The sequence below is a fragment of the Lissotriton vulgaris genome, chromosome 5 (genome assembly GCF_964263255.1).
Source record: "Lissotriton vulgaris chromosome 5, aLisVul1.2, whole genome shotgun sequence".
NCBI lineage: Eukaryota > Metazoa > Chordata > Amphibia > Caudata > Salamandridae > Lissotriton > Lissotriton vulgaris.
In genome coordinates this window covers 96628546-96643554 of record NC_141693.1, presented here as the reverse complement: position 1 = coordinate 96643554, position 15009 = coordinate 96628546, and the positions used below count along the sequence as shown (strand labels likewise).

The 15009-nt window shown below is 42.6% G+C and overlaps 1 protein-coding gene across 1 annotated transcript in view; it reads right to left on the bottom strand.

The window, feature by feature from the left end:
* The window catches only part of TTLL11 (tubulin tyrosine ligase like 11), a 682208-nt gene that overhangs the window by 262098 nt on the left and 405101 nt on the right, over positions 1–15009 (bottom strand). Inside the window, exon 6 of the mRNA XM_086920963.1 lies at positions 14143–14261. Coding sequence (XP_086777089.1) covers positions 14143–14261 — 119 coding nt within the window. The remainder of the gene's footprint in view (positions 1–14142; positions 14262–15009) is intronic.

The following is a 15009-nucleotide window of genomic DNA, read 5'->3' as shown; positions in this document are numbered from 1 at the left end:
GGAACCACGCTACTTTGCGTTTGGGATGTGAACGTAGTATTGAACCTTTTCCTGTCCTGGCAGCCGGATAGATTTCTGTCTCGCAAGGAACTCTCAGCGAAGCTGGCGACCCTCTTATGCCTGGTATCTTGTAGGTGCGTGTCTGACGTACGAGCTCTTGACATTTCGGCCAGAGCTTTCTCCCCAGATGGGGTTTCTTTCACAGTCAGTAGTAGGACCAAATGCCATACTAGAGTAATCTCCGACCAAGCATTTTGAGAATCCCCAAAATTGTGGGTGGTACAGTGCCTCTGAGCATATGAGGAATTAACATACTAAGCGGTTCCCTCACGAACCATAGCCAGATAGGTACGGTGGGTGATGCAGGAGGCGTGGATTGACACCAAGAAGTTTGGAGGCAACTCAGCAAGGGGGGCCATGGCCTCTAAGGTATTTTCACTCGGAGCGCGTTTGGAAGATCTTATGCGTGCGGCTGACTGTTCCTCGGACCCAACCTTTAAGAGGTTTTACTTTAAGACAGTGTTAGAAATGGCTCAACTGGTGACGGAAAAGTTTTGAACTGGGATAATCTGAGCCTCTGGTCCTGACATAAAATGAAAATTTGTCTAGCTTTAGTACAGGTAAGTTTTACTTCTTTTAAGGATACAGAGTCAAGGATTATCCTGCCCACTGATCAGTGAAGATGCGGGCCCTCACTGTTCTGCAATAGGTATTTGCTTTTAAATGTTGGTTATACCCCTAATCAGTTATTGTAATTACATGTCGGTATCTGCATTGTAGTGTAGTTCCTATATTCCCAATAGGCTCTGCGCATTGGAATAACATAAACGATAGTTTAGACGTAGGACTGAAGTCGACTAGGTCTCTATTGAGTATGTTAGACTTGATTGTGAATGCTAGCTAGCTCAGAGGTCACCTGATGCTTAAACATTGTCTGGTTCTTGCGTTGCTCTGCTGACCTGTTTTATATTGGGCCTGGTTCTGACGCAGTCTGTTGTTGCAGGAAGTGATGGGTCCAAGCAGGATGCGTGAAGTTCGTAACGGAGCTGTTGGCGCGAAGAAAGAGGAAGAGGAAACACAGTGAAGGGACCAATAGAATGTAGGACGGTGAACAGAGTGGAAGGACTCCTGTTGGAACCTTTTTGTTTCCTACTCCCTGCTGTTTATGGGAGTAGTAGTTTGTTATGTTTAAAAAAAAGGCTGCTGAAAAATAAAGCGAAGGAAGAATGGCATAATCCTCGCCTCTTTGTCCTTAACAGAATTGAAACTTACCTGCACTAAAGCCAGGCAAATTTTCATTAGGGGGAAAGAAAGGGCGCAGCCAGTATTACTTACTTGACCATAAAGTACGACTGAATTGGGTGGAAAAGGAGGGATGTACCGAGACCCTCACCACATGAGAAACAAAACATTAGAGCAGGGTTATTCGGACATAGGACCATGAGTGCCGTGCCGCATCCACGTCAGCTTTTCACATCATCATCATTATATAAATCTCGACACAACGATTGTAAATGGAACTCTTTTTACCTGGCCAAAGGTTACCCGAAAATTCTAACGCTTACAGAAGATCAGTAAAGCAGCAAGTTCTTGGGGATCGCTCTAATGAAAGTCATGAAGAATCATGGAGTGATGGGAAGTGGAAGGGGGTTAAAGAGGAGGGTCGAAGCATCGTCAGGGATTATGAAAAGTAAATTAGATTTTGTGAATCCTTAGTAATGAGTGGTTTTTTCCTGGGCCCATGGGATTACATTTTAGGTCTTTGGAGCTCCTAAGCAGGCCACAACGAGACATTTCCTCCCTCAGCAGAAATCAGCAGGCTCTGGAAATAATTAATTCCACTGACAGCTTTCAACAAACCTTCAAGTGTTGAGACTATGCAATATTCCCAATAGTACATCACCTGCCTCTTATCTAGGAAGGGATCGAAAAAAATGAGATGAGTAATTATATGCAGATTAGACCAAGCAGTCGAGAGAGTACTGAGAAAATAAAAAAACAACCACACCAGACTGTAAACAGCACTCCCCTGGGCGCCTAAATAAGATGCACAAACGAATGCCCTCTGGTTCAGTGCAAATTGCAGAATAAATGAAACAGTGTCAGTCGCAGGAAAAAGAGGACACTTTCGTGAGATTGCAGTTTATGTTTGACCTACCATTTGTTCCTGTTAATGAATGGATGAGTTTTAATATGGGCATTCAGTGGGCTCTTTCATTTATTTCAATCTAACGCATGAGCGAGAAATTGCAACTTCACCCCTACAGCGAGATTCACTTGCCACAGCCTAGGCAGACGGTTTAAAACAATAATAATTGTGATCAAACGAGGAATTATGTTAACAGCGTGTTCGCATATTCAGAGAATATGAAAAGGACCCGTCATTCCGACCTCCTGGACGAACCCTGGACACCTGGACTGCGGTGGCTAAAATGTATTTGACCTTTTTAACCTTTGACAACTGGATCCCAATATTGGTGCCAACAGCTGACCAACATTGACTCTGGGCAAAACTCCTTATCGCGGTTTGTCTCAACTACTAGTATGTGTTAAGTTATAAACCCGTTGGATGAACTAGTACATCCCTAATTACATCAGCAGGCCCATCCCAACCATCATATGGATTTTCTGCATCCTTCTCTTAGGCTGAACATGCACAACCCACGGATCTGTATACAACTGCTTATCCCAGAGATGATCCTGCTACAATAAAAATCCCAGGGCCTCCAGATGCGCACCCCATCCGAGGGTCGAGGCATTTGTTACACAGTGGTTACAGCTGGCGGGGATTCGAAGGACATGCTAGCCGCAAGGGTATCCTCCAAATCCCACCAAGCCAGTTCCATTGCAGTGCCATGGCAAATCACAAAGGTGTCTGACAGATCTTCCCCATGCAGCAACCACTGCCTTGAGAGGAACCACTGCACAGTTCTCCCATGCAGTGTACAAGGATGACCAGGAGGATGCAAGAAGCGAGCAGGCACATGACCTTCAGACCTGGAAGCCAAGCTCCTTCCTAAAACATCGGAGTCATATACTGAATGTCCCGGATATTCTGGGTAGGAGTAAAGGCCCGGAGTGATGCTGTGTGTAGTACTGCTCCTATGAACTGGAGGTGCTGAGAAGGTTCCAGATGAGATTTGGCACACTGATGCTCAAGGCCAGGTCGAATAGCAGGGATGCCGTCGACAGCAAGTCCTGTGGCACCATCTCCTTCACCATGCTCCTTTCTCCATCACCATTCTCCTTTCAAGAGCCATTCATCCAGGTATTTGAATACTGGGATTTCAGACCTTCAACATCTGCCATTTCCTTTGTAAAGATCTGAGGTGCCAAAATTTGACCAAAGAGGAGAACCACTACGGTTACTAAGTGGACCACAGCACAAAGTAGAGGTATCTCCTGTGGGACTCCAGGGCGTTGTGTGGAAAAACAACACCATCCAGTTTCCATCTTCTAGCACCAGTAGATCCTGGTCCAGGGACAGCATCTTTAATTTCTCCCTGGGGAGGAAGAGATTCAAGACCCTGTGATCTAAGATGGGACAAAGACCGCCATCCTTCTTGAGAAGAAGTTCCCCTGACTTATCTCAAATTCTTAAACCAACTTCACAGATTCTTTCTGCAGCAGTGCTGCCACATCCAGCTACAAAATAAGGAGATGTTCTTCTTTCTAACAAGAGTAGGTAGTAGGTATCTGGGGAGAGGACTGCTAGATGGGCAAGGCACATCCCCTTTCTAGTATTTGAAGAACCACTGGTCAGAAGTTATGGCCTTCGAAGCCTGTAACATTGGCCTCTTATGCACCAACAAGGGCCAACTAGAGCTGCTTCCCAGGTGGGAGAGGAGGAGGCTAACTTGGCATATGTGTCTCTGCCTTTCCCAAGGCCTTAACACCGACAAAGCAGTGGGTTCTGCGATTGCTGCTTGGGCGCTTGTGCCAGGCGCTCCTGTTTGTGCAGGGATCAGAATTCACCCCTGTACATGGAATTGGGGCCAAAGTGTAAAGTGGTAGTTGACAAGGGAGCTACAGTTTACGGAGTACTGTTTCCGTGGTAGAGGACTCTGCTTTCCAAGTGAAATCTACTTAGTCGTGATAAGCACAGTCCTTCATGTGACATACATATATGCAGGGAGTAGTGGCTTGTGCCATGCCAGTAGAGTAATATTCGTAGAAATTAATGCGCTGTCATCACTGAGGGCAGGGGAAATTTGGCACAATTTGAATTTTCACTTCTTTTTGGACATGGCATTCCTCATTCAATTCAGTCTTGAAGGACCCATTTGAGATGCTTCAAAAAATACAAAGTCAGATGTAGCAGGTTTGAGGCCTGCTGCAAACCAATGAGTGACCAGGGCAGTTTTCAGCCATTTGACATATCTTGGTAGATCTGCCCTGCGACAAGTTACTCCTGCCCCTAACCACTCAAACCTTCATCTAATAATCAACTGTTGCCGCTCTCTTTAGTCATGCTTTGGGAGGAATCTGAAAATTGCTTAGACCTCCCTCAGGAAGTCCACAGCGTGTTCCTTGGGATACATATTTTTTTTTATCAGCTGGTGGAACCTCTCACCTCTCTATTGTGGGAAAGCGCTGGAAGATGTAACCTGCTCTAACTGACCATCGTCATGACACTTATGAGATTCCGGCCCAAAAAGGTTGATATCTCCCCTCTCCAGCCCTCCCCCACTTCACCCCACACCACCAGGGAAAGACATTAGGCACTAGCCCATTTCCAGATCTAGTAATCCCTTTGAATCTGGAAAACAGTTGAAGCTGTACCAGCGTACCCCCCCCCCCCGAATTATTTCCTGTGCCACAGTCATTAACTACTGAAGACCCAGTGGCTTTCCTAAATGAACACTGGATGTTGACTTTGGAAATGCCCATTTGTCTAATTGAAATCGTTTATCTTGGATGGTCGTATTTGGAATATTTAAAACATTGTTGGGCTGTGTGACATACTTGCCAGTTTTTTCAGCAGCCTGGATAGCTGATAGACTGCACTGCCCTTGACTAGCAGATGTTTTTAGGACAGTTTTAGTTCTATTATTTTCACTGTTGCTTAACCTGTGTAGAATGCATTATTTTTTGTTTGTTGCACTTTAACTTTTTGAGCTTTTTCTATGTGTGGGACCAATTGATTCTGTCGGAGACCTACTTCATAGATCGTTCATTGGGAAGACAGGCAGGCTGCGTTGTATGTAGGGGTGACAACAAAAGTCTATACATATCCCCAGGCTTCTGGACAATACTTAAGCTGAACCTTGGTTGAAGGTCAACCATGAAATGTTTGCAAGATGGGGCAAACGGTATTTAGAAAAATTCCAGTTTTTAGTATAAGGGCTCTACACATTATGGACCTATTGAAGTGGCAGATAACAGCCCACATAGGTATATGGGTCATTGGTCCTTTGCAACCTCTACATTCTTGAACGGTGAACAGCGCAATCATACAAATTGAATGTTACCCTTGAAGTGTGAAACTTGCTACCACCCTTCCCACTATGCGCGCCCAATCTTACCCTTCTCCGTTCCCGCTGCAAGATCCATCTCTTGTTCTTAACTTTCCTCTCCCTTCATGCTCGAAAGTATATTTTAAGCTGGAGTGAGTTACATCTTGAGATAGTAATAATATTATACACTTTTAACAACTTCATTAAACGTTTTGCATCCACCTAACGTCACTCACCAGGATGCACACATTAACTTAGTTCCAGCAACTATAGCAAGTGAAATGATATCCTTTACTTTAATATTTGCATGATTTTAAAAACTTTAAATCAAATTGGTGTTGATCAGGTGTTTTATCTTATGGTCGCACACGAATGAGTTAATGCCACAATAAGAATAATAAATAGGCTCCTTTCGTAAGGACAAACAAAGGTTGCCCTGCTGATCTTAACAGAGTTAACCCATTAACTGCCGCGGTAATTCTGCCGCGGTGCGGGCGTTTCCGTGCGCGGGCGGGGCCGCGTCCGCCATTGGCCGACGGCAACACTGGGGAGGTAGTGCTGCCGTCAGCCAATGGATGACGGCAGCAATTAAAGCGATAATGGTAGCACTCCCCTTCCAGATCTAATGCATTGGGGATTGGGTGACCCAAGAAGTTCTTTCTGCACTGCCTGTCACAATCTGCGGCTCGCGCTCATATCAACATAATGGTCAGGCACGGACACTCACTCCCACAAACGGCTTAGGTGCTCAAGTCTTCCGTCGCAGAGGACAGCCGCGTGACCAAAGGGTGGGCACCGTAAATGTAAGGCGTTTTGTCTAACGTTTGCACTATGCAAAATGCACAAGTGTAATCAACAAACATTACATATCCCAGGGCAAGGTTGGACACTTACGAGACTTACAGTGATGGCGACCATCTTGGATTCATGGAGTAAAAAGCGCCACGTGTTCAGAACGTTCCTTTCCTGGCAGGTAAGGTACTTATCTGCTGCATCAGAACTCTTGCTGCCAAAGATTGGAACTCAAAAGTGCTCTTGGTGAAGTCACCAAGAACTTAGGAAAAAAGAGAAGTATTCTTGCATATTTCCTGAGATCAATGATTTAGATTCGATATTTGTACACTATTTCTGGAGTCATCCTTTCCCAGATTATTATAAGCTCTAAGTTTTACTTATTCAGTTACAAGTGATACATGAAGACTCCTCAACTTGTGCAGACCTTGTTTATATTTCTGGTTAGTCACGCACTGCTACCGCACTGATTAACTTTGTGCATTTTGCATTGAGAATCATTCAGATCAGATTTAAATCACTGAAGCTCTAGGAAGTCACTGAGTTTCAACCAACTCCAGAGTGTCCGAAATACAGAGGGTGTCAGAAGCAACCAGCTATAGGGTGCCCAAAATACAGAGCGTGTTAAAAGATATGAACCCTTCTGCAGGCAAAGTTCAACACAGCGGTGGGAGCAGGAACAGTTTACATATCCAGTGTCTCCTTGTCCCATTTCCCATTCCTCAGATCTACTGCTGACCGGTATAATATCTTCTGAATAATGCCATTAGGTTCAAGGAAGTGTGGAGATTAACATTGCTCCTATTGGACCAGATTGCCAAAGTTAATGCAAATGTAAGTTTTAGGCTTTCTTTGCCTCAAGAATGACATAATTTAGACAGCCACAGTGTTGGCAGTACCTCCATAACGCCCTATTGTATGGTCAACAAGCGCAATACTGTGCTGCAAACAAACGCTTAAAAGGTTTAAAGGACAACTAACCAGTAAATATTTTATATTCCAATCTTATAAGCAACCTTCCCACCCAACTTCACATCATGGAACTTCTTGTCCCAACAAGGGAATCAACATTGCAGGAGTCCACTATTAGTAACTCTTTCCCAGAGACTCCTTTCCTATCCAGGGATCCATCCAGGACAGAGAACATCTGTGGGGGAAGAACATCTGTGATAGCGTTCCCTCCTCAGAAAGCTCACAAAAACAGACAAAAAAGTGGAGCCAGCAATGATTTATTTATATCCCTAAGCTGTACAGACATGCATACGGAATACTAACCGTACCTAACAATGGCAAAGGTACATCTATCAGGTATTCTGTGCCATAACAAACTGTCTATGACCATGAAACCATTGGATAAACAGTAGTCCTTCTGACAAACTGCACACTGTTGAGTCAAGACAGCTCCCAATGTCAACTCAATAAAGGAACTAAAGTGATTTGGTGAGAAATATTATTAGGCCCTGTTGGGGCAGTAAAAGGTCCCTTACTCCCTTGCATGGTGACGGACGTGCACCGATGCCTAGAGTAACTCCAACTGTAAGGAGGCCTGAATCCCTAATGCTGATTTTTCTTGACAAAGGTAAACATGGATCATGACCGAGTGCACCAGCACATAAGCTGGTGTCACAGATTGTGCTTTTGCCCAAAGCGCTACCTTCATAGTGTTGAAAGGCTAGTGCCGTTACCAGGTGTGAAGCAGCAGGAGCGCAGTGGTGGCAGCATATTGCGTATTGATCAGTAGGAGTGAACAGGTCCTTTTTACCTGAGTCACTGGAGAGAGGCCTACAGGCTCACTCATTTCAAGGTTTGCTGCTGTTTGCTTTACTCACCCTTGGCCTACATTGGTTTGGTGTGTAGTGCTGCGCAGTGCATGTGTAGTATCCGTGTGCTGGGTGTACGTAGACCTGTGAATGGTACAATCATGGATAATGCAGTACGTTGCAATGCAGGTATATTACCTGCAAGTGCTGGGTGATTATATAGGCCTTCAAAGGTTATATACTGTGAAGGGCTGTGCAGTGTTTGTTTGCTATATGCATGTGCTGGGTGTATCGATATCTGTGAAAGATACAATACATGAAAGACTCTGGGTTCCATTTTGTGAGACCCAGGTCTCATATGCAAATTTTGATAGGTGAAATCTGCCGAATTTTATTGGGGTGGGGGGAGTAGGGGGATTGCCCGTTAATAGTATGTCACATTTTAAATGGCTAAACTGTGACAGCTGTTGACTTTGACACCTGTTAAATTCTGACCCCGTGGTGTTAGCGTTTTGTAGCAGTAAACTTAGGTTTTACATCAAATATCACTGTTCTCTACTGATATACATCCTTATATGAACATGCTCCTGTACGCTTATCCAACAAACGCTTCGCCTGCTGTTTTTGTTTAATGTATATCAAAAGGAACGGTAGGGGCTGGAGTTTCACATGAATCAGATCAGTAGAGGTCTGTTAAAGTGTCATGAATCCACCTGAAGCATATCAAAAAGGATGAAAAAGCAGAGTAAAACGAAAACTTTACAAAGATTTTAGTACAGGAAGAAAGTGAGGATAAAAGGGCCCGGCTCGTGGTCAAATTATACATGGCCTAAAAAAAAAAGGACTTCCTTCAAATGAAAAGTCTCATACTAATAACCACACTTACTAGACTCCAGATTACAAATGAACATGTTAGAATTTGGTTGACGTTTTCCAATGTAACAATCTAAACAAATGTAAGGCAGAAATTGATAGGGTGCAATTTGCTGAAAGTACATGTGAATGTCAGTGTGTCTCCCCTCTCACAGATGTGAGGTTAGAACAATGTACTCCATTTGAAAGATTCTAAGGAGAAGCGATGTATAATGAGAGACAGAACTGCCTGAAGCAAAGCAGGGGACATTTATTTATATAACTAGGGTCCCCTTCATGCTACTGGAGCCTTTAAAGACCAAGGAGGATATATGTCCACTTTTATGTAGCTGACTGAAGTGTTTGTCTGAAGTCTATATTTATTGGAACCAAAGTCTATAGTGATCCTTCTTTGGGGTAAAAGAGAAACTAAGAACTTTCTTAATACTACGTTAAGGGATTAAATAGATGCTCACCACCAACCAGTGCCTACTTTGAGGTGTTAAAGGGGGTTACATGCGAAAGTTACATTTAATTGTGGTGATGTCAGGACCAGGCTACCTTCTGCTTGCTTGCTGTTCCTGATCATCCAAAAAGCAGACTCGAATACGGAAATGCCCTCTCTGCTGGAATCCCAGCCGACTCCAAACCACTCAGAATGCCAGCTCCAGATTCATCTTGGACATCCCATAAAAAGTCCAAATCTCACTGCACCTCAACGTGCTACGCTGATTACCAGTCCAGGAAAGATGCGAATTCAAGCTGCTCATGTATGCTTAGAAAGCCCTCAACAAAATCGGACCAGCATGCCTCAATTAGGAAACAGTCTTGTGTTGTATCTCAAACCATGCTGTGTCTTAACCACGCGGTTCAAACCACGAAAGCATCTTTACAACGCATTCCTTTACCACCCAAGCCGTTACAACGACTTGCCTTCAGGAAAGCGTTGTTGAACTTCGTTGGACTTTAAGTCCAACGTGTTCTCAACTGTTGCGCAGACTAAAGTTGGAATAGTAAGTTATATTATTCCAAAGTCCACCGCTTTCCCTAAGGCAAGTCGTTGTAACGACTTGCATTGTAAAGGAATGAGTTATAAAGGTGCATTCGTGGTTCAGACCACGTTGTTAAGGCAGGTGTGGTAAATGCTTGTGTGGTTCCAACATACAACCACCTCAACCACCGCCTCACCTTTTACCAACCTACCATACACCTTTGGTTGGGCCCCCCAGGCTATGTTATGCAACCCTTACATTAAGAAGACCAGATGTGGGAGACGTTCCTTCTCATACATCACAGCCAAAACATGGAAGGTTCTCCCGCTACACCTCAGAACCGCCCATCCCTCATAGACTTCCAAAAGAAGCTCAAAACCTGGCCCTTCCAGAAAAAACAACATCAGACTGGCGCTGGATAAGCGCCAGTCAGCCATTCTTGTCCTGCTCGACCTGTCAGCGGCATTTGACACCATCTCCCACCGCATTCTAATCCATCGATTGTGGGAGATTGGTGTCAGATGAAACGCCTTAAAATGGTTTTCTAGCTATTTGTCCAATCGCACCACAACGGTCCAAATCTGAGAAAATAGTGCAAATGAAAGACCTGTTAAAATGGGCATCCCTCAGGGCTCTATATTGAGCCCGATGCTCTTTAATATCTATAGGACTCCTTTGGCCAATATAATCAGAGACCACGGCTTTGATGTTCTATCGTATGCCGATGATACGCAGATTTTAGTCACACTAGATTCTGACCCTAACGAAACCAAACAACGTTTCCAAAACTGCCCGGTATAAGTTGAGGAATGGATGACCATCAATCACCTTCAACTAAATGGCAATAAGTCAGAAATTCTGCTTTTCGGCAAAGCGGCAGAACATTGGACAGACGAATGGTGGCCAACCAATCTGGGCATCTGCCCAGTACCAAAGGATTCAACTCGTAATTTGGGCTTCTTGTTGGATAATAAACTGTCAATTAACAATCAAATAAACAACATCATTGGTACTTGCTTCGGACTAATGCGTAGTCTGAGGAAAATCTCCAAGTGGATCCCTGTTTTGGCCCGAAAACCCTTATTCCAAGGCCTAATAATAAATAGGATGGTCTACGGGAACGCACTACTGTCTTCCATAAATGAACACCATCTGAGGAGGCTTCAGGTTCTCCAGCACAGGCAGCTCGGTTGGTTCTTAACCTTCCACTAAGAACCTCCTCTGCCACCTGTTTAAAAGCCTACATTGGTTGCCGGTAAAAAAGAGCATTCTTTTTTAAATCTCTGTAAGATAAGGGTCCTAAATATCGGTCCAAAAAACTCAGATGGTATCAGCCACAAAGGGAACTCAGATCCGGAAGCGAACTCTTACTGATACCTTTAAAAATACGCACCCCCAAGAATGGTGATGGAGCATTTTCGTTTCTGGCTCCGGCTGCCTGGAACAAAATGCCTTTCCATCTCCGTAACTCCCCCGATCATGGCTGTTTCCGCAAGGGACTAAAGACTTGGCTCTTTGCAAACTAACTGTGTCCCCTTGTCAGAGACTGCTGCAAGCGCCATGAGACTCCAAGGATGTGATATGTGCGCTATACAAATGTCCCTGACTTGACTTGACTTGACACTTAAACTTAGAAAGAGGTGCGATCATGCCTCATTATCAATTCAGTTGCAACACAGCAGAATCTAAATGTTTAAAATATTTCCAATCAGTTTGTCCCACATCTATACATAGAAAGTGAACAATTCAATAATGAGTAATTATGATATTCAAAGACCAAAAACAATGACACATATTAGAACAATGATCCAGAAAATAGTCTTCTTAGAAGACGATTCTCCAGACAAAAAAAGGAAAGCAATGTGACATAGTCTCCCAGGATCTTCTAAGAACTGTAAAATGCTTATCTGCGATATGGCAACGATAGTGAATAAATAAAATTGCTAAATGTTTTAGATACTGTACAATAAACATGATTTTAATTAAAAGGCTTAATAAAGACTTTTTTTTTTAAATATGAAAATACTGTAAAGATCATTATCAAACAGATTAACACATTTCACTTCAAAGGCATTTAATTTTAAACTCCTAAATTGAAAAATATTGAGGCCCTCATTCTGAGGGGTGCAAGAATGCTGATGGGGTGTATCCCCAGCCAAATAACTAATACTGAGAATGTCAGCAATTGTCGGATGTTGGAATACCACTGAAACAGGTCTTGCAGCCGGATCGCCGTCTTACAAATGGGGAATATGATTTAGTATTCCAATTCCTGTGATAGCTTCAATTATTCGGCCCTTTCCCACCCATACCCTTCTGGGGGGAGGGGTTAGGGGGAAGGGACTAATCAGAAGTGTGTCATTTCCACATCTCCTGCAATTCAGCTGGGGATGGGAATTACATCAATGTTGTAACTGTGGCCTTAGCATGAAAACAATTTGAGTCTGAAAAAAACTGGATGCAATTGAAGTATTGAACAATGGCTTACTATTACCACAACTTGGCACTAGAGTACAATCTGGCTAGAGATAGAATAGTAAATAAAACATATGCTCAGCTATAAAGTAAAAGCAAGATAATTAGGTTGATGCTATGACCAAGTTTAGGATGCATTTAGAAAGCAGTGTTTAAACCTTTATCTTTTAAACGTTTCATAAAATACAAACACTGTTTATAATTTTGAACAAAATGTATTTATAACTAAGGGGCCGATTTATAGTTTTATGGGTGGTGTACAGTCTGTCAGGATGCAGGAAGACATTACCTGGTGCCACTGCCAGAACTGGCAGACTGCTGCCCAATGCTTATCTCTGTACATTGACGAGAACCGCCATCATTTACGGCCGTCCGCTAAACATTTAACTTTTTTTTTCTTTTCAAAAACAAACTCCCAAACCGGGAGTTTGGTTTTAAAAAACAAAAAACTAATAAGACCCACATCCCAAGAGTTTTCGCACAGAGTGTGGGAGGTCATTGCAATTTGTTTCCTGTTGCTCACTGCATGTTTTTTCTTGGCAGAGTAGGACAGGTAAAAAATACATTACACTGTCCACCCTAAATTAAGCTGGCAGTGAAATGTCCTTCCTCTGATGGCGCCTACTCCCTTCGGCCGTTCGAGGAATTATTCCTTCGACTGAGACAATGGAGGCCCTTTAGACAGATTACTTAAGGCCCCCTATCTGTAAATGAGATGGGCAGACTGACTGTTTGGCAGAAAGTGTACTCAATTATGTACCCTGATCACTAAACTCTAAGTGAGGCCCTAAATGTTTCCAACTATTCACCTAATTCCTCTGTAGTTTGCACACTGCCTCAAATGGACATCATGTTTTTAAAACCAAGATACAATTATGCAAGTGTGGGGTATGAGGTAAACAAACAGCTAGACGTACAAAAAGAAAAGAGGGAAGTAAACAAGATATTTAGTAGGACCTTGCACAGTATTCACTGGACTTTAATGTAACTTGCCCGAACAGGATGGCTCTAGACCAGGCTTCTCCAACGAGAAGCTTGCGAGCTACTGGCAGCTCTCCAGAGATCTGTAAGTAGCTCACCTGCGTGCGGCACAGTAAGAATTAGAATCTTTGTTTCGTTGAATTATTACATGCATCTCAAAATTAAAAAGCATGTAACAAGATGAAAATGTATGCATTTGGTGATCTTATTAGCTGATGTTTGGAGAAAAATAGGTACAGTTTCAAAATAAATTTAAAGCGGATATTTGAAAAGTCAATAATGCAGCGCTGGAAAGAATTAATTCAAATAGTATTACCTTGGTACCAAAGGCACTGCAGCTATGGCTGCTACACATTACCCATGCAGAATCATTACACATTGACAAAGCATTTTTAACTGGCACACGTAGGTGCTCAGTGCCTATGGTAGCCACAAATCTAATCTTGCAATGATGCTGTCACTAATTCAAATTAGAACAATTAGCAGCTCAGGATGAATTTCATTGAACACAAGTAGCTCTTATTTCAGAAAAGGTTGGAGACCCCTGCTCTAGACCAAAATATATTACTATCAAATGTACAGGCGTGGACATATTTGTAAAACAGGAACATGTATTTGAGTATTCTGGTAAAAACATAACTTCCAGAACTTTAATTAGTGCAAAAACAATATCCAAACCTAGACTACCACATTAATATTGATAGTCGGATTCTATCATCAATTCCACATTAAACTGCAGGCTATTGTGTAAGGTTCCAATCATGTCCAAGTTATGTTAGTCCTTTGAAGGCACATAAGGTTTCTGTCTTTAAAGCACAATAAAAATACACTCACTGATTGTGGTGGTTTCTTCTTTTTAACGGATCTACCAGTCGAAGAGTATCTCTGATAACTGCAATTTTGACTTCTTCATCTACAAGGCTTGGGACAGACTCAAACACCCCTGGAGCGAGCTTCAAGGTATAAAAAAAACAGGGTATTACAATACTATAATACATCTAAGGCAACATTTATCATTATGCTGTAAAATCCTATTGATGGTCACAGTTGAAAGACTAATAAAATGTAAAGAAAACAGTGTACAATATATCAAAAACATTTGTCTTCTTTCATTTGTTATCACTCAAATAGATAAATATTGCCTTTATTTGAAAGAGATTGAAAGATTCTATTTAATAATTGTAATAATTTATTTACAATCAATCAGAAGTACACAAACACTATGAGAACATGAACAAGCAGGCTTCAGTATTTGTTGATCAATGTAACCAGTCAGAATGATGAAACCAAGTTCTGATATTGCAAAGCTCATTGTAATCGGTTAACATTTATACAAAACAAGCATGGGCAAAGCCCATAGGTCTGGTGTTGGATGGCAGCGTTTTGGCTTTGCCAATGACTGTTTTATTTTGACATCTTTTTTGTAAAACGTTTCTGTTGGGGTGATGCTAGGCCTTCTTTAATGAAAGAAAATATATTTTAGGTCTCAAAAAGTACACATTAAAATAGCAGTACCTGCCACATCAACTTTGTGTGCAGAGGTGCTCTAGTAAAACTATAGAGTGCTGTCACTGTCACAGTGAAGTTAACTAATAGCTGAAAAGGGCTGACCTACCGTGAATTGCTGCATGCTGCAGTGGATGTAAGAAAAAAGTGAAAGACACAGTAGACTAATAGATGAAGAGGCCTGACTAAAAGTCC